We start from the raw sequence: 27,453 nt of genomic DNA, 5'->3' as shown, positions 1-27,453 counted from the left end.
CAGACCCCCTGAAACCTGCTCACAGCCCCCAGGCCCCTGGTTGAGAACGACTGCTCTACTTGGCTCACAAAGACTGCTGGCTCTCTACCTGCAATCCCAACTGAAAGTCTAACTGCATCCTAGTTTGACAGCTATTACAGACTAACCAGAGATAGACCAACACCTTAGCAACCCCGGCCATCAAATTAATACAGGGATTGACACTTTTGTTGTTTTTAATAAAACCCCCTATGCCATCCAATTATTAATGTGATCCTGACAAAGTTGATGAAAGTTTAGATTGATCCATTCAGTACCTGAAAACTCAGGTTTCTTCTATGAAGGTCAGTTTTCTGGTGGCAGAAACTTTAGGTTCTTAGTTTCTCTCAATTTGAGCTATTTACCAATTTATTTTATGCCAGATTATATGATAAGGAAATGCTGCAGACTCATCCAAAATGCCTCTCCAGAGGCAGTGTTGGAAATACACATTAACTCGGTGTTTTAAAACAAAAAAGTGGTACTTCTTCCATGCTTTGCCAACAAAGTAAGTTTACCAATGTGAGACATCACTCATAGAAGTTCGAGTGGATATCCAAAATGCATGTTCTCCTGTCTCAGGTTCCCTTCACTGGAGTCCAAATACATACATGGCCTTTATCGAGTGGACTTCCTCGAGGGATCATATGATCCACTGAGCTTCTTCAGCTTCACTTCCCTTTGAGGGAGCTTAGATGCCCTATTTGACCCTGTGGATAGGTCTATGCCACAATTAAACACATGGGGGTTAGCCCGTGTCAGCTAACTTGGGCCAGCCATGGGAGTTTAACTGCCATAGCGTGTTAGGCTCCTTCTTGAGTAGGGTTGGAAAAAAAGGGGAAGTACTCTCTCAAGCCTAACAACCAGTGGTGCCAAAAAATGCTGTCATAGTGTATTGTGCAGATCTTCATACCATGAACTTCCCTCATTTGTTACATGCTCTGATGAGCAAGAAGTAAACAATGTTGATATTTAACGTATTATGAGAGGCATCCACGTTAGCACCTATGAGATGAACGGGATAATTTGGACCCCTTAGAACTATTGTTTCAGGTTCTGCAAATACAGGCAGATGTGACTTCATCCATTAGTCTCAAATGTGACCCGAGTGGAACTCAGTGACCATAACAGCAGAGACCTTTTGTTAAAGAGTTAGATTGTGGAGAACAAGAAAAGAGCATGAAAGAGTTGCCTGTATGCTGTAGTGTTACATACCAGTTAAGCCCTGATAACCCTACAGTCTTGTCAGAATTCTTTCCACACCCATCCCATTGATATTCCTAAGAGGACCATTTCTAAACAGATGTCTAATTGTACTTCACAGTGCAACGATCCGGCTGGCCTGAAACTAGGCATTGTTAAGGCTCAATGAGTTGATGGAAAACTGCCCCTTTGGATTGTTTCAAAGATGTTTCCACACAAACGTCTCTAAAGTATAGCTACATGGTCCTCTCAGTGCATTTAGAGCATTGTTGGCTTTGACTTCCAGGAGGGGATCCTGTTTCAAGGTCATTTTTCTTTTGAGATATCCCTCATGCTTACCATGCAGAAGTGAGAATCTTACAGAGACAATGGCCCTGATTCTCATGGCATGCTACTCTTACAGTGCTGCAGCTGCACCAGTATATTTGTGCTGCTGTAGCGTTTACTGGTGACACTAAGAGCTTCTCCCATCGGTGTAGGTACTCCATTTCCCTGAGAGGCAGTAGCTATGTTGACGGGAGAAGCCCTCCCATCGATATAGCGTTGTCTACACCAGGAGTTTGGTCAGTATAACTGCATCACTCGAGGGGGTGGATTTTCCATATCCCTGACTGACATAGTTATACCAGCATAGGTTTGTAGTGTAGAGTAGGGCTGAGAAGCAATAATGAACAGCAGCCCTAACACTGGCAGATCCAGCCACCCAAAGATTCCCCCCTGCATAAGGCAATCCTCAGGTGGGATAGAGCTGCTGTAGTGGTATTGCCATAGTCCTCAACAGAGAGATATGGCTGGGGAAGAGGCACCACAGTCAGAGGCCCCTGAATCTGGCTGATCCCATTGTCAAAATGACCCCTTCGGCATACGGGCAACCACCAGGCTGTTCTAGTGTACACTAGAAACCAGGCTGGCACCTGACAGCTCCAGGTGAATGTGAATGTGGCTGGAAGTCACTTTGGCTCCACCTCAAAATCTGTACCAAAAATAATTTGGCCAAGCTGGTGAATCTGGCCCAGTACCTCTAAAGAGGGGAATGTTATTTACTGTCATTCTGCTTCCCTGATACTGTCACAATGCCAGATTCCCACTTATCCACCCGACTGCCCCTCTGAGTTTGTAGGTGTTTCCTTTGTCTTCTCCCCACACTATTTTCATTATAGGCATAATTTTGCTATCCTGTTGATCATCTTTAACTTCTTCTTTCCCCTTAGAGCTTTGCCCCTTCGCCAAAAGAACAGAATAAAATGTTCAGAGAGCAGCATTTATACTTGCTAGAGAGTAGAGAACAGCTATCAGGAGAAGGCTTGGCTCAGAAGCTACCCAGATACTACTGCCCTTAAGGGTCAAACAAGGGGCACTAAGGAGTTGGAGTACTTCATGTGTTGCATTAAAAACTAAGTTCTTTCTCATAAAGTTTATAAAGTTTTAAATATTAGGATGTTACACTACTGCTTCATCTACATTTAAAAGTTAGATCAATATAGCTACATTGCTCAGACTGCGGAAAGATTTCACACCGTAAGTACCGGAGTTAGATTGACCTAACCCCCAGTGAGACGTGGCTAGGTCGATGGAAGGATTCTTTTGTCAACCTAATTACCACCTCTCAGAGAGTTAGTTTAACTACAGGGATGGAAAAACCCCTTCCATCGATGTAGAAAGCATCTACATTATGGTGCTACAATGGCAAAGCTGAGCCAATGGAATATATACATACCACAGGTGAAGTTATAAATATATTTATGTACAGTCATGGCAATCCATCACCTGCAATACTGTCTAGTTTTGAGTACCTTTAACTGGAGATGTTCAAGTCCTGGAAGAGCAGTAACCAAGAACTGTATTATAAGCATGATGAAGTCTTCAGCTTAGAATTTAGAACATCTCTCACCTCATGCTCTTCAAGACCAAATTTCCGTCCCTCTCCCCTTCCCCCATTCTCCCAGTGGCATATATGTAACAGAACCGGCTCTTACATGGTTTTAAAGAAAACCACAGCGAAAGTCAGACAACACCAAATAGCTCCATAGAACAGAACTTCTCTGCAGTTTTCTTCTCACTCTTCCTGTCCCACCCCCAAATAACCCCTCATTTCAATTCTAGACCTCTGTTCAACAGGGACCGGCACTTATGCTAAGCAGCATTTTAGTGATAGGAGAAATGACTTCTGGGATCTCATGCCTGTCCCTCTACCTAACACCCTATAGTAACTCAAGGGGAAGAAACTGTTTTAAAGGATCAAGTCACTAATCAGATCAGCAAAGGACAGACTGATCCACCCAAAGTTGAGCTTGGCTCTCTCACCCACCCTCTGACTGGTCTCTATCTGAGCACAAAAGCCTGACAAATTCAGCATGTGGCACTCTGTACGTCCATTTCAATATGAGACTTGAACCAGGGCTTTGGAGTGGAAACCCGGAGCTGGAGCGCGGACCAGTAGGTTTTATGCCTGGAGCTGGAGCAGAGCAATTCAAAAATTTGAATGCTCCAAATCCCTGTGGAATACAACAGAAAACAACTCATCCATTTGAATTTACTAATTCCTAGCGCTCACTTCCCCACTGATAGAGCTGGAAACAGCTTCAAACACCCAAAATTATATCCGAGCCTCTGTTTCCATTAGTAGAAAGTTAGGCTGATCAACTCAAGTATCATCCAGATGCCAAACCAGTGCAACTGTTCAAATAAACATATGAATTTTATACAACAAATAGTTTCAGGTACTACATCTTTCCCCCCTCCCCCAGTCACACAAATTATAAAAAACACAAAAAAGGACTTCTAAAATGTGTCTTCCTCCACCCACCGAGTGAGCTATACCAGAACCACACAAGCAAAAAAGGAAAGAATGAAAATGATACAAAGTATTGTAAAATACAGTAAACTAAAATAAGATAAGACAAGACTGTTTTCCCCCTCATCTTTCAATTTGAAGTAACACACCAATACTGGCCTCAATGAGTATGTCTACACTGTAGCTGGCAGCAAGACTACCAGCGCAGTAGACAGACTTGTGCTATTATAGTTCAAACCTGCACACTAAAAACAGCAGTGTGGACACTGATGCGCAGGCAGAAACTCAGGCTAGCCACTGCAACTTGGACTCACCTGACCCCCTAGGTCTATCTCCACCAGTGCAACAATGTCAACACTTAGCACACTAGCTTAAGTCCCACTAGTGCAAGTCTGTTTACCCAAGCCAAGAGGCTTGCTCTCAGCTGTAGTGTAGACATACCCAAAAGGCACAATGACAATTTACGTGAGCTACACTACTAAGTCTTTGCCATGTCCACATGTATATGAAGATAGTTACAGTTATTGTGAGAATCACAAGTTATAATTGTTAACTGTATTAGATTAATATAACTTTTGTATTACAAAAAAGCTGGAGAATATCCTTCACTGATTGCATCATGTTCAAGTGTGCAGATGTAATAAAGGCATAGTCTAGTGGTCTAAACCTATGACTGGAAGTTAGAAGCACCTGAAGTTGGGGGGGTGGGGGAGAAGAAGAGAGGGAGGTTGTTTATTTTCATAGGGTTTAAAAAAAAAAACCACAGGTGAAATTGACAAGGCCATGTTGTGCCATCTGTTTCTAAACTCGACACCCCAATGTTTTAAGAAATGGCAGCATTGTGTGGCCTCCAGATGCGTATATAATAGAAATACCACAACTACACGCTTCAAGAGAGGTAAAGACAGAGGCATTATATGCAATTATATATAACATACACATGTATTTAGAATGCCCAAGTTCCTTTATCAGACAAACTACATCTGTCAGACTTACCCTCACCATTTCACTTTTCGTATCTCTAAAACTAAGGATACTTCTCTACCTGACAGGAGAGAAGAGGGCATTTACTTGCTACTATCTATTAGGTGCTTTGAAGGTGAAGCACACTGAAGAGCTAAATATTATTCAATGTGCAGCGTTCCAATTATAACAATTATCTTTTCATACATTTGTAATACCAGATTGTTCAAAAATTAGAGGAAAACGCATATTACACTTACAGAAACAACAAGTTGTGTGTTTGAAAAAGTATCAAGTTTTTTTACACAGACACTTGTCTACACTAAGGAACAAATCCATGACAAGTTTTTATATATATTTTTTAAAAGCAAAGCATCAAAATAATAAGTGGTTAAGTTGTGAAGTACTATCTCCCCACATATACCCCTGCTGTCTCCCTGCCCCCCACCCCCTCCCCGAAGCAAGATAATAACTCAGGAAGCTTAGTAAAACTCTACCTAATAAAATGTGTTCAAGGAATCATGCTTGTTTAGAACAAACATGCAAAGTTTCACCCCAAAATGTAGCTTAAGGAAGTTGAAAAGCTCATGAAGTCATAGGCTTAGAAAATTAAATTGCTTCTTCAATTGCTATGCTGTAATCAAAGCCGTGAAATCCTGTCGAACCTCTGAGGTTCAAATTCTAAATCTTATGGTTTAAATTACGTTGGATTGTGATGGAAAGAATATTTAAGCACTATCCCTCTTCCCATCCCCCCCAAAAAAAGATTTTTTTCCCCACCCCACATGTTGGATTAATGCCAGATACTACACGCACAAACTCTATATGTTGTATACATGAAAGAAACCAAAATAATGGTAAATGGCCACTCATGTTCCACATTAATTTATAAACAGGATTCTAAGGGAGAGAAATATGAATGAGATAAGACAAGAAAGATGATAGGAACAACAGTAATATTTAATTGTTACCGATAAGATAGAAAACACACATAGAAAAACATCACATTTCAAAGAAGTGTGTTAGCATTTACATTGGACACGTGGAAACTTCAGCACTTTTGGTGATACAGCGGTCTATTTAAGTGGCTCTAGATTCAAGGTTTTAACAGGACTCAACAAACCTGCTCTGAACTGCATGAAACACAGCAGTTGCCTCTTCCCACTGTCTTGGGTCAAATGTTTGACTATCTATTTTTTATGAAGTTATGACTTGAGAATTATACTGTATAATCTGTTCACAATGTGTGTTACTCCTACTAATCTTAGCAGGAGTTATGTAGTGCACGCAATGAGCATTTTTAAATTAAGTATTTAGAATTCAGAAGGAAGTAGATCAATGATGCAGACTATATGAGCTAGTGTCAAATACAACGCAGCATGAATTTAAAACAGGCTAAGCTCTAAATTAATTTAGGTGAAATTCTATTAGAAATATATGAGAAAAGGAAATAGCTTTGTGGTATGCACTAATCAGTAGTACAAAGGGGAAAAAGTTACTGAAGACAAAACAATGCTATTAGGCACAACTGCTAATACAAAGCATTGAGAGCTAGGATGAAAAGAGGTCAGAACACACAATTTTCCTTATTTTTATCTCCAAAGAGTCTTAACAAAAAGTAATTCACATTTGCCAAATTTTACCTAGACCAGAAATAGTCTTTAATTAGTAATTTAAAATTAAAAAGTCTCTAACCCATGTCCATAAACGCAGGTTTCATTCAGCAAGATATCAGCATCTGAAGATATTCAGAGATTATAAAGCCAGAATGAGCCATTGCTATAATTTATTCTGACCCCAGTATAGAACAGACCATAGAACTTCCCTTGACTTCTGTTTGAACTGGATATCTCTTTTAGAAAAGCATATCTATACACTATGCAGAAGCTTTAACTGTTATGTCTCCAGCAACATACTGACTACTCCAAAAGGTGGCAGAAGCTTAAAGTCTTGTTATATCTAGTACCCAATAGAATTTAAAGGAACCTGCAAAGAAGATAGACAAGGAAGAGACTCAATTACAATAATGAAACTTACTTTTCCTTCCCTTCCAAAACAGGCTTTAATTCAAAATAAGGGGTAAAGAGTGTTTCATGTGAGCTCTTCTATTTTTTGTGTAAGGAAGGAGAGCAGAATGATTTAATGACTCCCACTTGGGAGAGCGAATCTCTTACTTGTAATTACCTTTTCCCTATCTACCCGATCATAGATTCTCCTCTCAGTTGCAATAAAATCATTACATGTATAACTGTGACTGGCTCCTACTGCTCCGTGTCCCAATTCCTGCATACCTTTATATCGCTGAGTGGCAAGTTATTGTTGTTTCCGTTTTCCTCCCAATACAAATCTACATTTATCTCAAACCGGCTCGTGGACAACGGGAACAGACGGGGGGGAGGGGGAGGGATGTCTTCTAGTTGTTTCTCCGTTGGCTAAATTCAGACGGGGGGGGGCGGCAAAGGCCTCCTATTTCAACCCAGCGGCCCCTGCTCAGCTCAGATCTGAGTTATCTGGCCCCCACGTGGAAAGAGGAAGGAAGCGGGGCGACTCTAAGCATGGGCACCATCAGGCTCTGAAGCACTGGGCTGAGGAATGGAGATGCCTGCAGTCTCTTACCTTGTCTAGCTCATCGTGCAGCTCGGCCAGGCTGGGCCGGATGAGCTTCTCGCCCAGCTCGGCGGCCGTGTGCCGGTAGTGGTCTATCCTAGGCACGGCGTCCATGGTGTTGTGGCCGAAGGTGCGCAGGTAGTAGGTGTTGGTGTGGGTATCATAGTAGTAGTGGTGATGCCCGCCGCCGCCGCCCCCAGAGTGGAGGCTGCCCTCGCTCAGCACCGTGTCGCCCCCGTTCTGGAAGCTGACACCGCCGCCCTCCAGGCCCCCGCCGTGCTCAGCCGGGCTCTCATCACCGGCCGATGGGTCCACAAAGTTCACCCGAAACCTGCCCTTGGCTTCCTCGCTGCCCTTCGCCGCCGCGCCGCCCTGCCCGCCAGGTTTCTGGGGCTCGTCCGCCGCCGCCCGGCCAGAGCCCTCTGCCACCAGGTCCACCTGAAAGCGGCTCTGGCTCGGACCCAGCGGTCTGCACAGCGCATCCCCGGCCGCTGTCGCCGGAGACAGCCCCGCTTCGGGCTCAGCGCCTGCGGCCGGCGCATCCCCAACGCGAGCCGGCAAACGTGACGATTCCTCAGCGCCTCCCGCCGCCGCTGTCGCCTGCTGCTGCCGGGTGGAGCCGGACGGCGGCTGTTTCCCCTCCATGTCTCCGGCTCAGGCTGCAGCGAACAAGCGATAGCCCCGGCTGTCTCTGAAACCCGAGCGGCGGCTCCGCTGCTTTAAACGTCCAACCACCAGCCGGGCTGCCCCAGACCACGCAACGCGCCGCGCCCGCCCCTCCTCGCCGCTCCCCTCCCTCCGCCGCAGCGCCAGGTGATGATGATGCTGCTACTGCCGGGGCGGCTCTTCTGTCTCGTCCGCCCGCAACAAGCCCCTGACCCGGAGAGACGGGCAGTAACAGCCGCCTTGCTGCGCGCTCCGCACCGGCACTCCGCGCGGGGCCAGCGACCCCCGCCCCCGACCGGGCGTCCCGGCTGAGGAAACACGCGGTGCCCGCTCCCCGCTGAGCTGCCTGACCTAACCCCAGAGCCACCCTGACGGCGGCGAGCCCGACACCCCGAGCAAGGGCCCCACGCACGGCACTGATACCCCGAGCAGGAGGCGGAGCGGCGCTCGCCCAGCCCCGAGGCACTGACAGCGCCGCGCTGCGAGCAGCCGGCAGAGCGGGCCGGGCTCAGCCAATCGCCGCTCCGCGCCGCGGCTCGGGGCTGGGTCTTTAAAGCGACACGAGGCCGGGCTGGCGGCGGAAGTGGCTCTTTTCCACTCCCCGTCCACTGGGACTCGCTCGCCTTCGGCCCCAACGAGCCTGGCTCCGCTTCCCTTCCCGGGGCTGGTGCGGCAGCTGGGGGCGCCGCCTGTCTCGGAGGCTCCTCCTGCACCTTCCTGCCGGCCGCGTTGCGGCGGGAGGAGACACCCCACTCTGGGGCGGATGCTAGCGCCGCTACTGCTGCATCCGCCGCCTCCTCGGAGGGAGGGGGGGAGGCGGCAGGCTGTGATCGCGCTGCCCACGCAGCCTCAGCCTGACCCCGCGGTGGCGACTGGTACTGGTGCTAGTGCCGGCTCCGTCCTGCCCCCTGGGGCCTAGCCTCGCGCTCGCCCGCTCCCCCGGTTTGAAAGTTATCAGCCCGCCGGCTCTGAGTCTGCAGGCTGCGGCGCGGTGCGAGATCTCGCGAGAAGAGCCAGAGGCGAAGCTCTTGGGGCGACGGGGCGGTGTGGGCTACCCGAGGCGGGAGGGGGCTGGAGACTGCTTGAAGCAGGAGGCGTCGGGAGTAGGTCAGGGGGATGCTGAGCAGCTGGAGCCTGGGGGTTACGGTAATTACTGCCGTTTTCCATGTTCACGTTACCCTTCTTCTGCCTGTGGGGCGAGACGGGTCCTCACCAGGAGTGTTCCACCCACTTCAGAGGGGCCGTGTGGGGGCTGAGAGCCTAGGCTCCCACCTCCCTGCACAGCTCCCGGCTCAACGGTGCTGGAACACTTTTTATAGTGGGGGTGCTCAAAGCCAGCTAACCAAACTGAAAAGCAGTGGTCCCCAAACTCCCCCCCTTGTCTGTGCCCCCGCCCCCCAAGAGCTGGGTCTGGGAGCGGGGCTGTGGCTCTGGGGGGGGGGGAGCATTGACAGCGGTAAGGGGGCCCCGGCAGCTGGGACCCCAGATGGAGGTGGGCAGCGGTTGGGACTCTGGGCACAGGCTGAAGGTGCTGCAGCAACCCCTGCATCCTTAGTTCCTATACCTATGTCCTCACTGAGAGCTCACCTGCCCCCTGGGCTCTCAGCTCTGTGCTGCTGGGAACTAGGCTACTGCTCAGGCTCCCTCCTGTCACCCAGGCTCAAAGCCTGGCTGCCCCCCCAACCCCCCAGGCTCTCAGCTTCCTGCTCCCAGCAGGGAACCAGGAATCTGCATGCAGCTGGGCTCCCAGTGCGGAGCGGGGATCCAGAAGCCTGGGGGAGCAGCTGAGCTGGTGTGACAACCGGAGCTGTGAGCTGGCACTGGGTTCACAGCAGGGAGCCTACTAGCCTTTTTTGTCAAATTCAAGGCTCCAGCAGAGATCTGTGAAATTGACAAGAATTACAGCCAACAGCAGATGTAAGAAATGCAGTGTCTACAGCAGGGGTGGGCAAACTTTTTGGCTACATCTGGGTGGGGAAGTTGCATGCAGGGTCATGAATATAGGGCTGGGCAGGGGGTTGGGATGCTGGAGGGGGCTCAGGAAAGGGGGTTGGGCTGCAGGGATGAGTGGGGAGTACTGGAGGGGGCTCAGGGCAGGGGGTTGGGGTGCAAGAGGGGGCTCAGGAAAGGGGGTTGCGCTGCAGGGAAGAGTGGGGAGTACTGGAGGGGACTCAGGGCAGGGGATTGCAGTGCAGGAGGCGTGTGGGGTGCGGCAGGGGGCTCAGGGCAGGAGTTTGGGATGCAGGAGGGGTTGGGGGCTCAGGGCAGGGGGTTGTGGTGCAGGAGGGGTGTGAGGTGCGGCAGGGGGTAAGGGTGTGGCAGGGCCTTGGGGTGCAGGCTCCAGTCCGGCGCCACTTACCTTCAGCGGCTCTGCGGTGGCAGCGGTGTGCAGCAGGACTAAGACAAGCAGCCCACCTGCCCTGGCCCCACACTGCTCCGGGAAGCAGCCGGCACCACATCCCTGCGACCCCTGAGGGAGCGGGGACAGAGGGCTCCATGCGCTGCCCTAGCCTGCGGGTATCTGCCCCCACCTCCACGGGGGTGGCAATCCCACGGGCCAGAGGGGCTGGATCCGGCCCGTGGGCCATAGTTTGTCCACCCCTGGTCTACAGGAACACTGCATCACCCTAACTACACTAGCATAAGCCCTATGCCTCTCATGCAGGTGGAGTTATGTCAGTGGAGTAGGGCACTTACATCAGCAGGAGCAAGGCTGTAGTGTAGACACTGACATAATTAGGATGACGTAAGATGCCTTATGTCAACGTAACGCTGTACTGTAGACCAGGCCTAAGTCTTGTTCTCTGCCTGACAGTCTGTCTGAGCTGGGGGGATAGGTGAAAGGGGGAGGAGTCCCTAGAGACATAATGTCATGCAGGTGTGTGACACTTGGCAGGTACACAGGGGTGACTACCTGAAGAGAAGTGTGTGGCCTGCCCCCGTGTCAGTATGAGAGTTACCAGCCCTGCCTGTTCCTCCAGGCACCATGGCACAGCTTACCACATTCACTCCAACTTGCTTCTTCCAACCCCCCTCAAATCATCAACTTACACTTTTGCCCTCATCTGCCTACCCTCCCTGTCACCTGCTCCAGTTCTCTTCCCCCCCCTCCCCATCTGCTGGCCCCCTGCCTCCCTTGCTGTCCCAATGGCCCTAACATTCCCGTTGTCTCCATTTCGATGCCAATGCCCACATGGGGTCTCTCCAAGCTCTGCCTCACAGGCCCTGGCTTCTCATACCTTAAAACAGGGGTGTCAAACTCAATTGCACAGGGGGCCAAAACTCAAAACTCGCGGGCCGAACAGTATAACCATTTGTTTAACAGACTAAATATTTATGTTTTTTAACCATTAATATGAACCAAAATACAGGATATCATTCCAAAATAAATACATTTCAACTTAAAATATTTTGCTCTTCATAAAAAAATATCCTGTCAATACAATACATTCAAAATCTGTACATGCTGGAATATTAAAAAATCTGAAAATATAAATAAAAAATTGAATTTAAAGCAAAAGTATAATCATAACAAATCATAACATTCCATTTTCTTGTCCTATTTAGTCAGAGCCTGATACTTGGAGTCTTTTCTTTGCAACAAGTTCGTTTATGTTTGGGGTTAGGTTCTGTGTTGTGAAGATTCTCAGGATCGATTGCAGGTGTTCATCAGTGAGGCGACTCCTGTGTGACGTTTTGTTAATTTTCATCACAGAGAACAGCTGCTCGCACAGATATGTGCTGCCAAACATGGACAGGATTCGAGCCGCATGTTGGCGGAGCTGCGGCATCGCTTCAGGAATGAAGCGAGTGAACTGTGCTGGCCCCGCAGTGTCGTACTTTGCCTTCAGTGTCCCGTTACATTGCAGTTCTATCAGCTCCATCTGCATTTCTACAGGTGCGGTTTCCACATCGACTGCAAATGGGTTGCGAAGCAGCTCGAAGTTACTTTTCTGTGCCTCAAAGTCACTGAAGCGCCGTGCGAACTCAGTGCGCAGCGCGCTGAGTTTTTCAGCAAAGGTGGCATTTGGGAAAACTGTGGCACTTTCTTGGTTCCGTATTACTTGGCAACAGGGAAAGTGAGACAAGTTGCATTGGTGCATTTGTGTCTCCCATAAGCGCAGCTTCACTTGAAATGCCTTCACTGCATCATGCATATCGGTTATTATGTGCTCCCGTCCCTGGAGTTGAAGGTTTAAAGCGCTAAGATGCGACGTTATGTCAGCCAGGAACGCCAACTCACATTTCCACTTTTCATCCCGCAGAACTGTGCAGTCTTTCCCCTTACTGTCCATGAACTGGCAGATTTCCTCTCGCAGCTCAAAGTGTCTTTTGAGAACTTTTCCCCGACTTAGCCACCGAACCTCCGTATGATATGGCATATCGCCAAACTCGCTATCTATTTCCCGCAGAAAAGACTGGAATTGGCGGTGATTTAAACCGTGGGCTCTGATAAAGTTGACGGTTTGTGTTACAGTGTTCATCACATGATCCATTTTTAGGACTTTAGCACTCAGCGATTCCTGGTGTATGATGCAGTGATACACTGTCAACTCACCGGCACAGTTCTCCTCCCGCATCTTTGAGCGCATCCTTCCCACCAGTCCATTTTTTTCACCACACATAGCAGGTGCGCCATCTGTTGTAAGTCCAACGAGTTTTTCCCACGGCAGTTTCATGTCGGTTACACTTTGAAATACATTTCCAAAGATGTCTTCTCCTTTCGTTGTCCCGTGCATCGATTTAATGTCCAGTATTTCCTCTGTTACGCACAAATTGGAATCCACACCACGGATAAATATCGCCAGCTGTGCAGTGTCAGTCGCGTCAGTAGTTTCATCCACGGCAAGGGAGTATGCAACAAAATCTTTTGCTCTTTCAATCAACTGTGTTTTCAAATCAGTCGCCATCTCACAAACCCGATTAGCAACAGTGTTTCTGCTGAGGCTTACATTTGCAAACGCTCGCGTTTTATCTGGACAAAGGACGTCGCACACTTTCATCATACAATTCTTTACGAATTCCCCCTCGGTAAACGGCCGTCCTGATTTGGCGATCTCTTCGGCCACAATGAAACTTGCTTTCACAGCAGCTTCACTTTGTGATTTTGCTTTGGTGAAAAACGTCTGCTGGGATGTCAAATTCTTCTTCAACTCCTCTACCTTTTGTAGCTTCTGTCCTGCGCTCAGGTTTTTGAATTTGTTCTCATGTTTCGTCTCGTAGTGCCGTCTTAGGTTATACTCCTTCATTACAGCGATATTACTCCCGCAAAGGAGACACACTGGTTTACCTGCAATTTCAGTAAACATATACTCATTCTCCCACCGGCTTTGAAAGCCTCGGTTTTCAGAATCAAGTTTTCTCTTGGCCATTGTTGGGGTCTAGCTTTGATTTGATATTAGCGTTGTATACATCAACAGACCGCGAACTTGAACCGCGGCTTGCCGTTGGCGGCAATTGCACTGCATCATGGGATTTGTAGTGTGTGTTATTGGGGCGTCATATCACAGGGCCATTAAAAACAGATATATAAAACGATTTCGCGGGCCGGATATAGTTGTATGGCGGGCCGGATGTGGCCCGCGGGCCTTGAGTTTGACACATGTGCCTTAAAAAGTTAGCTGGGGAAGTCTGGTAAGATAACCCCTCATTCTAAATCTTCAGGCACTACCAAGGGGTCACTTCTCTTCTTTTTCCAGTCCTCAGGGACTCTGGGATCTTTAGATGTTATTGCTCTTCTTCTAGTCTGCAGGACAGGAGCTCTGTTGACACCAAAGCTAACTGGACTTGGACTCTGCCTTTTATAAGCAGGACTTGGGGGAAGCCTATTCTGTAATGGGCAGTGTGTTTTTTCTCTCTTCAAGGGGAAACTCCATGCAATATGTGTAGGTCTTCCTCTGAGTAGAGAGACAAGCTCCACCCATAGGGAAGATTTTATATTCTACCCCTTAGACCCTGACTTTAAAGTATCTAGAGGTGGCAAAAAAATAGTAAAACAATTTCACAAAAATATGCAAAGTTTCCATTATACAGGACTTAAAATGGGCCTGTCATTTTGTGGAATTTTCCATGCGACTTTTACTAAAAATAAGGTGGTGGTAAATGAAAATTTTCAAAAATGATTTCAGTAAAATCGGTAAAAAAAATTGCAGAAACTTCACAAAAAGGAACATTTCAATATCAATAATTCATAATTTTTTTTAAAAAAGGCCATTTTTGTAATGTAAAAACTTTTCATACAAAATTATTTTGAGCAGCTCTAAAAGTATCCTTTCCCTTTTTCTGAGGATGTGTCCCTTTCCCACTATACCTGCTCTCCTGTCAGGTGGGGAAGAAAATAAATATCACTGGAGTGAATGAGTAGAGAATGAGTGGGTACCTGGAGATGAGTGAATGATAAATGGAGGAGAGAGCGGCTGGTGAAGGAGGGTGAAGTGAGCATCATTTTCCCCACCTCATCTTCCAAATCCATTCTATGCATGCAGTAAAATTCTCTCCCTCCTTGTATGACAGATACACCTCTTTCCTTCGTATGTTACAGATGTTCCCATTCTCTTCCCTCTCTGTGTGGCCCAATTGTTCATTTTGAAAGTTTGGTCATCCTATTTCTTTTCTCCCCCTCAACCATCCTGAGCCATGGAAGGTGTGATGGGTTTGGTCACAGAAACTCCCTCAACACTGTTACAAGATGTTCTGGGATACCACTGAGAACAAACCCCCCTGCCAGAGAAGGCTTCCGTCCACTCCTGTCTTGCTGAGCTAGACACTCCAGTTGCCATGCCTGAGGATTTTGCGGACAGGGAAGATGAGGAGGAGGAGGATGACGTTGAGGAGAGCACACGGCACACTGTTCTCCCCGACAGCGAGGATCTTTTTCTTACCCTGACTGAAATACTCTCCCAACCCTCCCAAGGCGGTATCCCAGACCATGAAGCCATAGAAGGTACCTCTGGTGAGTGTACCTTTGAAAATATAAAACATGGTTTAAAAGCAAGCGTTTTTTAATGATTTATTTGCCCTGAGGACTTGGGATGCATTCATGGCCAGTACAGCTACTGGAAAAGTCTGTTAACATGTCTCGGGATGGAGCAGAAATCCTCCAGGGATATCTCCATGAAGCTCTCCTGGAGTTACTCTAAAAGCCTTTGCAGAAGGTTTCTGGGGAGAGCAGCCTTATTCCATCCTCCATGGTAGGACACTTTACCACGCCATGCTAGTAGCAAGTAATCTGGTATCATTGCATGACAAAGCCTGGCAGCGTATGGTCCTGGTGTTTGCTGGTATTCAAGCAACATCCGTTCTTTATCTCTCTGTGTTATCCTCAGGAGAGTGATATAGTTCATGGTAACCTGATTGAAATACGGGAATTTAATTAAGGGGACATTCATAGGTGACCGTTCCTACTGGGCTGTTTGCCTATGGCTGAAAAGAAATCCTCCCCGCAGTTAGCCAAGCGGTTGGGGGAGGGGAGGGGCATTGGCGCTGAGCTGTTCGCGTTTGGCTAGCAGGGATCTTCCCTGATACTAGCCATGCGGTTGGGGAAGGGTTAAAGCGATCATCACAGAGAAGAGGATGGGGGGGGCTTCACGCTGAGCTGTTCGCGTTTGGCTAGCAGGGATCTTCCTTGATACCAGCCACGCGGTACGGTGGGGGGAGGGTTAAAGCGGTCGTCCTAGAGAAAAGGATGGGGGGGGTTAGTTTGGTTTCTGCTGCTGCACATTAACACGAAAACTACAGCCCAAAATGGACAACTCAATGGGCTTTGCTTGGTATGGAAAAGGAGGGCGCTGCTGTTATGAAGGTTGCAGAAGCCGAAAGACTATGGCTTACCATGGCTGCCTGCAACCCGAATTCTGTTGCCAGGCGTGTTTGAGCATTAACACCAAAGCCGCAGGCACTCAATATAAGATGCAAAAAATGACCTTGTACTGAAATCACATGTGCTATGTAATGTGAATAGTGTTGTTCACCGTGAAAGAGTATATCCATTGTTCTTTAAAATGTATCTTTTTAAATACTTCTCTCCCTTTTTTTCTTCCCGCAGCTGCAAATGTTTCAAGCCTCCCTCCTCTGTCCCAAATAAAGTGGCGAAAAAAACGCACGCACAATGAAATGTTCTCTGAGCTCATGCAGGCATCCCACACTGAAAGAGCTCAGCAGAAAGTGTGGAGGGATACAATAGCACAGGACAGGAAAGCAGTCAGTAAACATGAGGAGAGGTGGCGGCAGGAAGATCAGAGGAGGCAGGCTGCAACGCTAGGGCTACTGCGGGAACAAATGGACATGATCCGGCGTCTGGTGGAGGTTCAGGAACGTCAGCTGGAGAGACTGCTGCTGCAGCCCCTATTTAACGGCCCGTCCTCCTCCCCAAGTTCCATAGCCGCCTCCTCATCCAGACGCCCAAGAACGCGGAGGGGGGGAGGCTCTGGGCACCCAACCACTCCACCCCAGTGGACAGAAGGCTGTCATTCAACAAGTATTGAAGTGGCCTTTTCCTTCCCTCCTCCACTCCTCCCACACCCCACCTGGGCTATCTTGTGAGTTATCTCCCTATTTTTATAATCAATGAATAAAGAATACATGGTTTTTAAATGATAGTGACTTTATTTCCAAGCTGTGATCGAAAGGGGGAGGGCGGTTGGCTTACAGGGAATTAGAGTCAACCAAGGGGAGTTTTCATCAAGGAGAAACAAACAGAACTCTCACACGGTAGCCTGGCCAGTCATGAAACTGGTTTTCAAAGCTTCTCTGATGCGCAGGGCTTCCTGGTGTGCTCTTCTAATCGCCCTGGTGTCTGGCTGCACGTAATCAGTGGCCAGGTGATTTGCCTCAAACTCCCACACTGCCATAAATGTCTCCCCTTTACTCTCACAGAGATTGTGGAGCACACAGCAAGCAGCAATAACAATGGGGATATTGGTTTTGCTGAGGTCTGAGTGAGTCAGTAAACTGCGCCAGCGACCCTTCAAACGTCCAAATGCACATTCCACCACCATTCTGCACTTGCTCAGCCTATAGTTGAACAAGTCCTGACTACTGTCCAGGGTGCCTGTGTATGACTTCATGAGCCAGGATGTTAAGGGGTAGGCTGGGTCCCCAAGGATAACTATAGGTATTTCAACATCCCCAACAGTTATTTTCTGGTCTGGGAAGTAAATCCCTTCCTGCAGCCGTTTAAACAGACCAGAGTTCCTGAAGACGCAAGCGTCATGAATCTTTCCCTGGCATCCCACGTTGATGTTGGTGAAACATCCCTTGTGATCCACCAGTGCTTGCAGCACCATTGAAAAGTACCCCTTGCGGTTTATATACTGGCTGCCTTGGTGGTCCGGTCCCAAGATAGGGATATGGGTTTCATCTATCGCCCCAACACAGTTAGGGAATCCCATTGCGGTAAAGCCATCTACTATGATCTGAACATTTTCCAGAGTCACTACCTTTGATAGCAGCAGCTCAGTGATTGCGTTGGCTGCTTGCATTACAGCAACCCCCCACAGTAGGTTTGCCCACTCCAAATTGATTCCCAACTGACCAATAGCTGTCTGGCATTGCAAGCTTCCAGAGGGCTATTGCCACTCGCTTGTGAACTGTGAGGGCTGCTCTCATCTTGGTATTCTTGCGGTTCAGGGCAGGGGAAAGCAAGTCACAAAGTTCCATGAAAGTGCCCCTATGCATGCGAAAGTTTTGGAGCCACTGGGAATCATCCCAGACCTGCAACACTATGCGATCCCACCAGTCTGTGCTTGTTTCCCGGGCCCAGAATTGGCGTTCCACGGCATGAACCTGCCCCATTAACACCATGATGTCCACATTGCCGGGGCCCGCACTTTGAGAGAAGTCTGTGTCCATGTCCTTATCACTCTTGTCACTGCGCTGCCGTCGCCTCCTCACCTGATTTTTCAGCTTCTGGTTCTGCGTAAACTGCATGATAATGTGTGAGGTGTTTACAATGCTCATAACTGCTGCAGTGAGCTGAACGGGCTCCATCCTTGCCGTGTTATGGCGTCTGCTCGGGCAATCCAGGGAAAAGGGCACGAAATGATTGTCTGCTGTTGCTTTTACAGAGGGAGGGTTGACTGACAACATTTACCCATAATCACCCGCGACAAATTTTTGGCCCCATCAGGCATTGGGAGCTCAACCCAGAATTCCAATGGGCAGTGGGGACTGCGGGAACTGTGGGATAGTTACCACAGTGCACTGCTCGGAATGGCAACACTTGCCACGGTACTATGGAAGCACACCGCCGAATTAATGTGCTTAGTGTGGACGCATGCACTCGACTTTATACAATCTGTTCCCAAAAATTGGCTTCTGTAAAATCGGAGTAATTTCGTAGTGTAGACATACCCTAAGATTCACTTAGCCCAGGGGCTTTTCAGTTAACAGAAAAAAGCCTTGTGGCACCTAGAGAGTAACAAATTGTTAGTCTCCAAGGTGCCACAAGGACTCCTCGTTGTTTTTGCTGATACAGATTAACACGGCTACCACTCTGAAATCAGTTAACAGAGACTTTCCCAGCACCCAGTATTCAGTCTTTCTGGGAGCCTAAACCCAGGTATTAATTACTTACTCTGAGTTAATAAAATTACTTTTGCTTATTAAGTATAAAAAGTAGGATTTAAGTGGTTCCAAGTAATAACAGACAGAACAAAGTACAGTACCAAGCAGAATAAAACAAAACATGCAAGTCTAAACCTAATACAGTAGGAAACTGAATACACACACTCAGAGATGTCCCAATAAGCTTATTTCACAGACTAGTCTGGGCCCAGTCCGTTTTAGATCAATGTTGTGGCTTATGGCCTGGGTGCAGCAATCACTCACACCCCCATAGTTACAATCCTTTGTTCCAGTTTCTTTCAGGCATCTCTTTGGAGTGGAGAAGCCATCTCTTGAGCCAGCTGAAGACAAAATGGAGGGGCTTCCAGGACCTTTTATATTCTCTCTTGTGGGCGGAAACCCCTTTGTTCTTCCGTGCAAAATCACAGCAACAAGATGGAGTTTGTAGCCACCTGGGCAAGTCACATGTCCATGAATGAGTCAGCTTTTTGCAGGCCGATGCCATTGTTTACATGTTAGTTTGAACGTTCCCAGGAAAGCTCAGATGTGGATTGGTGTCTTCCAAAGTCCATTGTCAGTTAAGTGTTTCTTGCTTGGGCACTTACTCAGAATAGTCCTTTCTCAAGAAGCTGACCAAATGTTTCACTGATGCTACTGAGAATCAAACATTCAAATACAAGTACATGGCCAATATTCATAACTTCAAATACAAAAATGATACACACATAGAGACAGCATAATCATAACCAGCAAATTACAACCTTTCCATAGACACCTTACTTGACCTCCTTTGTACAAGATTTGGTGCAACTATAGGACCTTGGTTGCAACAGTGATCTATATGGTCATAGTTCATGTCAATAACGTCACAGAAGGGATGAAGCAGGACCAAATGGTAACACCTTCTATCCTCAGACTTGGAGGGGAGACAGCAGGATGTCCCACCACCACAGTCACTAACTACCACTTACACAGTGGAGGAGAGACAGGCATAAATTATTTTTTTCTGCTTCTGTATTGTCAAAAAATAAAACCAGATAATGAAGGTTTTCGTTATTTTTATTTTCCTTTACAAATTCTCACTAGTGCAAATTTGAAATCTAGTGGTTTCTTTGGGTTGAAGATACTGGTTATCATTGATACATAGTTTTGCTGAACTTAAATGTCAATACCGTAACCTTAAACATCACCTGGAAACTCACAGCCAGCCAGAGCAGAGCATGGAACACAGGTTGAATATGCTCACAGTCAGATTCTCCATTTATCAAACAGGTTGCCACATGTTTCATCAGCTTTGGTTTCTGGAGGGTTGTAAGGTGTAGCCCACAAATAGAGTGCACTGCTATTATAGTATTATAAAAAAGAATTCCAAGTAGAGGACACCACCTAATCTCCGTTATATAGGACAACCTTCAAACATAATAGATATTTATTGCAAGTTGGCAAAAAATGGTTTAGGTGCTTCAATACTACAGTGATGAGATCTGTTTAAAAACGTGAATGAATAGATGGCTTTTTTCTGTTTGTATTTGGGTTGATAGACCCAAAAGAAAGAGGTGTGAATTATGACAATAGCCACCAAAATAAATATCTTAGTTGTTTTTAAAATGTCAGCCTAACACCTGTTTAGGACACTTTCTTGATAACTGATAATGGCAAAATGTATTACTCTCACATTTGAAAACTATTTTCAGGATAGGGATGATTGCAGCGTCTCACAGGCAGTATCTGAACTGAGTAATTTAAAGAAGAGGGTAGGAAATAACATCTTTGGCCAGTTTTGAAGCTCCTGGAAAATGGCTTGACACAACATTCAATCTGTGACATTGTAAATGCAAAATGTTCTTTAAAGGGCAATGAGAAATAGGACTGCTGCTGTTTATTTGATTCAATTTTTCAAAATGTATAACTTGTTGCTATTATTTTAAAATAATAATAATAAAAGGCCCAGACGCTGCAATGAGCTCTGCATGAATGAAAAGGTCTGTCTATATGTAATTCATTGAAAAATCAAGGCCTTCATTTCCAGAGCATGATAGTCCAAACCTCCTACCCAATTATATTTTTAAAATTAAAAAAAAAAGTGTTTACTTTGCGCACAAAAGTCTATAAGGTGCCAAATTTCATTTTTCAACTCCTTCACCTCTAGATGCATTTAACTTCTCAACAACAAATTTGGTGACAACCTAACAGGCTATCCAAGGCCCGAAGGGCCCATTGTAATCCTCTAGTATGATCTCCTGCATAACACAGGCCTACAACTTCCCCAAAATAATTCCTAGAGCAGATATTTTAGAGAAACATAAAATCTTGATTTTAAAATAGTCAGTGATGGATAATGTCCCACGACCATTGGTATATTGTTCCAATTGTTAATTATTCTCACTGTAAAAATTTATACCTTATTTCCAGTCTGAATTTCTCTAACTGTAACTTTCAGCTATTGGATAGTATTATGCCTTTCTCTGCATGGTTGAAGAGCCCATTATTAAATATTTGTTCCCCATGCAGGAACTGATAGGCTGTAATCAAGTCACCCCTTAACCTTCTCTTTGTTAAAATGAACAGATTAAGTTCTTTGAGTCTATCACTAAGGTGTGTTTTTTTTAATCTTTTAATCGTTCTCATGGCTCTTCTCTGAACCCTTTTCAATTTATCAACAATTTATCCTTGAATTGTGGGCACCAGAACTGGACACAGTATTCCAGGAATGATCACACCAGTGCCAAATACAGAGGTAAAATAACCTCTCTACTCCTCAAGATTCCCCTGTTTACTCATCCCAGGATTGCATTTGTTTTTTTGGCACATTGTCACACACTAGGAGCTCATGTTCAGCTGATTACCCATCATGACCCCCAAATCTTTTTCAGAGTCACTACTTCCCAGGTCAGAGTCCCCCATACTGTAAGTATGACCTACATTCTTTGTTCCTAAATGTATACATTTAGTTTAGCCATCTTAAAATGCATATTATTTGCTTGTGCCCAGTTTACAACGTGATCTAGATCACTCTAAATCCGTGACCTGTCCTTTTTATTATTTACCACTCTCCCAATTTTTATGTCATCCGCAAACTTTATCGGTAAAGATTTTATGTTTTCTTCCAGGTCAATGATAAAAATGTTAAATAGTGTAGGGGCAAGAACTGATCTCTGCGGTACCCTACTGGAAACACACCTACTTGATGAGGATTCCCCTTTCACAATTACATTTTGAGACCTATCAGTTGGCCAGTCTTTAATCCATTTAATGAGTGCCGTGTTAATTTTATACTGTTCTTGTTTTTTATTCAAAATGTCACGTGTTACCAAGTAAAATGTCTTACAGAAGTTCAAGTATATTACGTCAACACTATTACCTTTTTCAATCAAATTTGTAATCTCATCAAAAAGGGATATTGAGTTAGGTTGGCAGTATCTATTTTCCATAACCCATATTGATTTGCATTAATTACATTACCCTCCTTTAATTCTTTATTAATCAAGCCCCATACCAGCTTTTCCATTAGCTTGCACGGGATCAATGTCAGGATGACAGGCCTATAATTAGCTGGGTCATTTGGTTTACCCTTTTTAAAAATTCGTACAAGATTACCTTTTTCCAGTCTTCTGGAACTGCCCCAGTGCTCCAAGACTTATTGAAAAAGCAATATTAATGGTCCAGCGATCTCCTCAGCCAGCTCTTTTAAAACTCTTGGATGCAAGCTAGCTGGACCTGCTGATTTAAAAATGTCTAATTTTAGTAGTAGTAGAGAGAGAGCAAGAGAGACCATGGTGGATTCAAAAGATGGGGATACTGCTCCTTTCTTAATTCCTGTCCATCAGAGGACTTTGCTGGAGGTGAACCTAAACATAGTTTGAGTTTAGTCCACATAGTTTGTGTTTAATATATAAACATATTTTAAGCTTAATCCACATAGCTTGGTTTACATCACATACCTTTGTCTTAGTCTATAAATTTCTTGATGGTCTCCAGTACTTCTTGAAAGGAACAGATAATAAAAGAGAGAATGCAGGAGATTTCTTCCAAAGTCCATGGGGTGAACATAAAAGAGAGTAATTGAGCTGAAAAATATGGTAAACTATGGTGAAATTTTGACTTTGTTCAACAGATAAGAGCTTGAGAAACACAGTGGATGATGCAGAGAATAATGTCAGAATAAAGAATCTCAGGCTAGGTCTGGGAGAAACCGCAGGAGCAGTTTCTAGGGGTTTTTTTCAGCATAGTTGACTTAAGTTGTTCAAGCCAATAGCATGACATTCCCTTTTAGCAGCAAGGATCTCATTTTCACACACACGCACAGACACACACACAGACACACATCCCTGTTTATTGTATAAACAGGCATAAATATCACATGATCACCTCAAAATAACTGCTCACAGGTTCTTAAGGCATTTGTAAGCTATTTCAATTTGGAAATTATGATTATAACTAGCTTAATGCCTATTTCTGGTTTAATAAGCAAATGTTTTCATAGATATATAAAAAGGGGGTAACCTATCAAGACATATTATAATCATGATACAGAACTATTCATGAACCCTTCAATATATTAATTCATCATTAATCAAATTTTCATGTGTTATAAATCTAACAGTTTTCATTGTACTTATTTAATAAGCTACTGCAAATAAATATTACCATACATCATTTTTCATTTACAGTATTTTTATAGTAGCTTATTTCTTTCTGAAGTACTTGATACACTTTACACACTGCATGGAATATATAGCAAGGACTTAATTCATATATAGCAAGGATTTAATTATGGATGAAATGCAGCTACCTCTTGGGGTGGAATACAGAAGTTATGTAATAGTGTACTGAAACATTGCACAATAATTCAGAGAAGAAAGTGGTATATCCAGCTGAAATAGTTAATTAAATGTTTCCTAATACAGTTCCACTTACATTATTACTATAATGAATTGCAAGTATCGCTGGTGAACAAAGCATAATATAACACACTAACATCTCAATGAAATCAAAATGGTATAATGCATGATTAAAGTTCTAGAAAAGATTATTTTATCACAATATTACATACAAAATATTTCCTCAAAATGTGACACAGCACTAAAGATTTGTAGGAGTGTCGCTTCAAAATCCTGTCAAAGATTATAAAAACAGAACTAGTGAAAAATCCAACTTTGCTTGGAAAGTTGGAAAAGAAAGGAATGAGCCAAAAATATGCACACATGGAAAAATAATAGGACATTATTGGATGAGGGCCTTCTTATTACCAGACATATTTTTTTTGGCAGGAATCAGAAATAGTTTCAAAGTTAAAGTGGCTCTGATTATTAGCAGAAGACATGAAGAAGGAAATGAAGTTTCACATGCCATACTATAAACTAATGAGCATGTGGAGGGAAATATGTGGTTCACTATGTATGAAGTAGTTCAAAGATACAGAAACTGCCTTCAGGAATGGATATATCTGTTATTGGTCTAAATATCAAGGTTTAGTACCAATATCTATTATTTGAGGCATGTAACTAAATGAGCAGCTAAATTTCTTAAACATTTTTTATTTCAAAAGTTATAATATTCAAGGACATCATATTCCATGTTCATTATTATAATTAAACCATAAGATCTAATACATACATATTTGCACTTACATTATTTTATATGGTCCTGATCTTCCATCCCTACATCAGTTTTATGTTGGTGTGACTCCATTCACCACAATGGAGTCACACCAGTGTAAGACTGATGTAACGAAATGGAGACTGAGGCCCATATATATTTCAGCCACATCTGATATCCTGAACTTGAGGATGTTGAATATGGAGCACAGGTGTTTATCCCTGCATTCACCCCTTCTACTCTCCCTTCCATTGCACTACAAAGGTAGGTACACATAGTATAGTATTCTGCTACTGTGTTCTTTATTTTGTCCTTTACATCTATTGCAGATGTCTGTCCAAATGAATGTATTAAGTAATACTGTATTTCTCTTCCCATTTTACTGGATGAATTCCTGAGCAATTCTCACATAGTCATGTGGCAACTTACCTGTATTTGTATTAAACTAATCCTAGCCACCAGAAAAAATATTAATTATAGCACCACACTTCTGAAAGATTGCCAGACAAATCCCATGATTAAAGCCCTCTGGACTGAAAAACTTTGGGAAAGCTGTACTGCCAGCCAGCTGTAAAGGTACAACAATTTATTTCAGGGTACTTGCTTGTTCTCTAGAAGCTTTTTGATGTATCCTTGTATACATTCAGGCTTCCATTACCCCAACTCGTACTCTTCTACATGTACTCTGTTTTTGCCATTTTTTGCAACCAGGCTGCTTTCAAGGATGCCATTAAAAAAAATCTGGGTATTATCAAAATTCATCTTCTATGTTTCAATGTTATCCTTTAAGGGACATTAGCAATGTCCTCTCCCAGGAATTTCTTTTGATAATACTATAATAGCGGTGCAATCTACTTAGGGGCTTCACCTGACATCCATCAGGAAACCAAAGCTGATGCAAGATGTGGCTGCGTGTTTGGTAAATGGAGTATCTGACTGGGAGCATATTCCACCTGTGTTCCATCCTCTGCACTGGCTGACTGAGAGTTTTCAGGTGAAAAGGTTCTGGTTTCTGGTTTTACCTTTATAGTCAAACTGACTTAGCACCCAAAGGACCATCTCTCTCCCCCTACTATACCACCACAGTTGAGATCAACAGAGGTCTCCATGTGTATTGCAGAGCCCCATGATATAAATCAGAGGGGGATGCTGGCAGGGCACTGACTGTGGGGGCCCTACAGCTATGGAATTTGTGCCCCTTCCTTGGTCTGGCATAGGCTTTCTGGGATTCCTGCAAAGCTCAGCATTTTTCCCAGGCATTTGAAAATAAGGGGTGAATTGTTCAAATTAAGTTAAACACAAGGGACAAGCAACACACACTGCTTTTATTATATGTTAGTAGTGTTCTTTTATTAGTTGCTAAAATATATCAAATTTTGGATGGTTTTTTTTTTTGGAGGAAGCTCTGCACGTGACTTCTTTGGGGATGGAGGACCTGTGTGTTGTGGGACTTGGGCAGTTGTACTGGAGGGGAGGGAGTGTCAAGATTCTGAGATTCCATTCAGGGAATCTAAACCCCTGGCACACCATTGAATACAGGTCCACAGGGGGCTATGCCCCAGCATGCAGGGAGATTTAGGAGCATGGATAAATGGGGGGGACATGAAGGAGGATCAGATGAATCTATTAATATGCAAACTCACTGGCCATTTCTGCTAAGAGATGGTAAAGAGCAGAGTGGGGTGGGAGGAGAGAAGGGAGGCTATGTAGTCCTGTGGAGTTTGGTGAGCACAGCCGGGGGAATCGAATTCTACCTAACTCCCAAAGCTTTGTGTAGGGTCCAAGGTTTGAACCTTCATTATGGAAAATAAAGTATTGTACATGGCCTAATTTCTTACTGCCATTATTTCTCAAACAAATTCTTTCCAACTTAGAAAAGCATGCACTCCTCACTAAGAACCATGTAGATTATACCAAGTACGAAGTTTTAAGATGAAGTGTCTTTAATTATCTTCAGGAGTGGGGAGGAAAAAAAAGCTTTGCACAACTCTGGCAGCACAAACTAGTTGTAAAGCTTCCTGCAGCAAAGAATCTCTGGGTAACATAGAAGAGCCACCACGCCTCCTACACCACCACGCCTTCCAGCAGCTGGTACAGAGGGCATGGCCAATGAAAAGGGAGTAGGGTCAGGACTCTTACAACCCAGTGAATTCCAGCTGCAGGAACTATTCCTTTGGATGAAATGAAACATGAACAATTTCATCATAAAAGGAAAAAATAACATTATAAGCAATTGAAAGCAGAACTATAATGCAAATCTATACCTACACTGATCTCAGCCCCATAAAGCAAGGACAATGAGCTTTTACTTTACATAATAATGAGTGAAAGAAAACAGCTTGCGTTGAAATTCTTGTGTGTAATTAGAGATGGACATTTTAAAACATACAATAGCCTCACAGTTTTCAATTTTACACTTGTGTTCCTCCCATAGACTTACCCAGGACATTACTAACACCAAAGGCAATCAAATCTATTATAATCTTATAAATAGTAGAAGCTGAAAGTATAAGTTTGTACTAATGCATTTGTTTCTCCTTGCTCTCAGTCCTTATCTTGGGAATACAGATTGTATTACTGGTATTAATTGTACGTCTTTTGTGTGGCTTCTCAAGATATGTTGGCAGGATAAGATGCTATATAAATTATTGAATCCTTGAACAATGCTAAGTATTATAGTTGAGCTTTTTTAATTTCTTTTTTTTTTAAATGAGTTCTTGAGGCATTTTAGTGCTTAGGTAGTGACTCACCTGTATTTATTCAAAGAATTGGACACTAGGGTACTGAAATCACTGGCAAATCATTCCAAACTAGAGAAGCCTGGTAACGTCCACTGTATAAGGTATGCAGCCATTTTCCTTCCATTCATGAAAAGTTTTATTGAACTTTTCTAGGATAAATTCAGGATTATCAGAGGGACCTAACAAAGCTAGGTGAACGGTCAGCAAAATGGCAGATGAAATTCAGTGTTAACAAATGCATATTGTAAAGAATAATTTGAACTACACATACACATTACTGCATTCTACGTTAACTGTCAC

At 44.7% G+C, this 27,453-nt stretch overlaps 1 protein-coding gene and 1 long non-coding RNA gene across 4 annotated transcripts in view; one reads left to right on the top strand and one right to left on the bottom strand.

Moving 5' to 3' along the window:
• The window catches only part of SLC12A2 (solute carrier family 12 member 2), a 125,921-nt gene extending 117,547 nt beyond the window's left edge, over positions 1-8,374 (bottom strand). For all 3 annotated transcript variants that reach the window (XM_005303060.5, XM_005303061.5, XM_042854604.2), the window contains exon 1: positions 7,595-8,374. In XM_005303060.5, coding sequence (XP_005303117.2) covers positions 7,595-8,230 — 636 coding nt within the window. In that variant the 5' untranslated portion in view covers positions 8,231-8,374. The remainder of the gene's footprint in view (positions 1-7,594) is intronic.
• A 728-nt stretch (positions 8,375-9,102) lies between these two features.
• Positions 9,103-16,843, top strand: LOC135984346 (uncharacterized). Its single transcript, XR_010602282.1, has 3 exons — positions 9,103-9,397; positions 14,886-15,203; positions 16,296-16,843. It is a non-coding gene; the product is annotated as an uncharacterized LOC135984346 (long non-coding RNA).
• Positions 16,844-27,453: the final 10,610 nt, after the last annotated feature.

This window comes from Chrysemys picta, chromosome 6, assembly GCF_011386835.1.
Source record: "Chrysemys picta bellii isolate R12L10 chromosome 6, ASM1138683v2, whole genome shotgun sequence".
In the NCBI taxonomy this organism is placed as follows: domain Eukaryota; kingdom Metazoa; phylum Chordata; order Testudines; family Emydidae; genus Chrysemys; species Chrysemys picta.
This window is presented reverse-complemented; position numbering and strand designations above follow the sequence as displayed.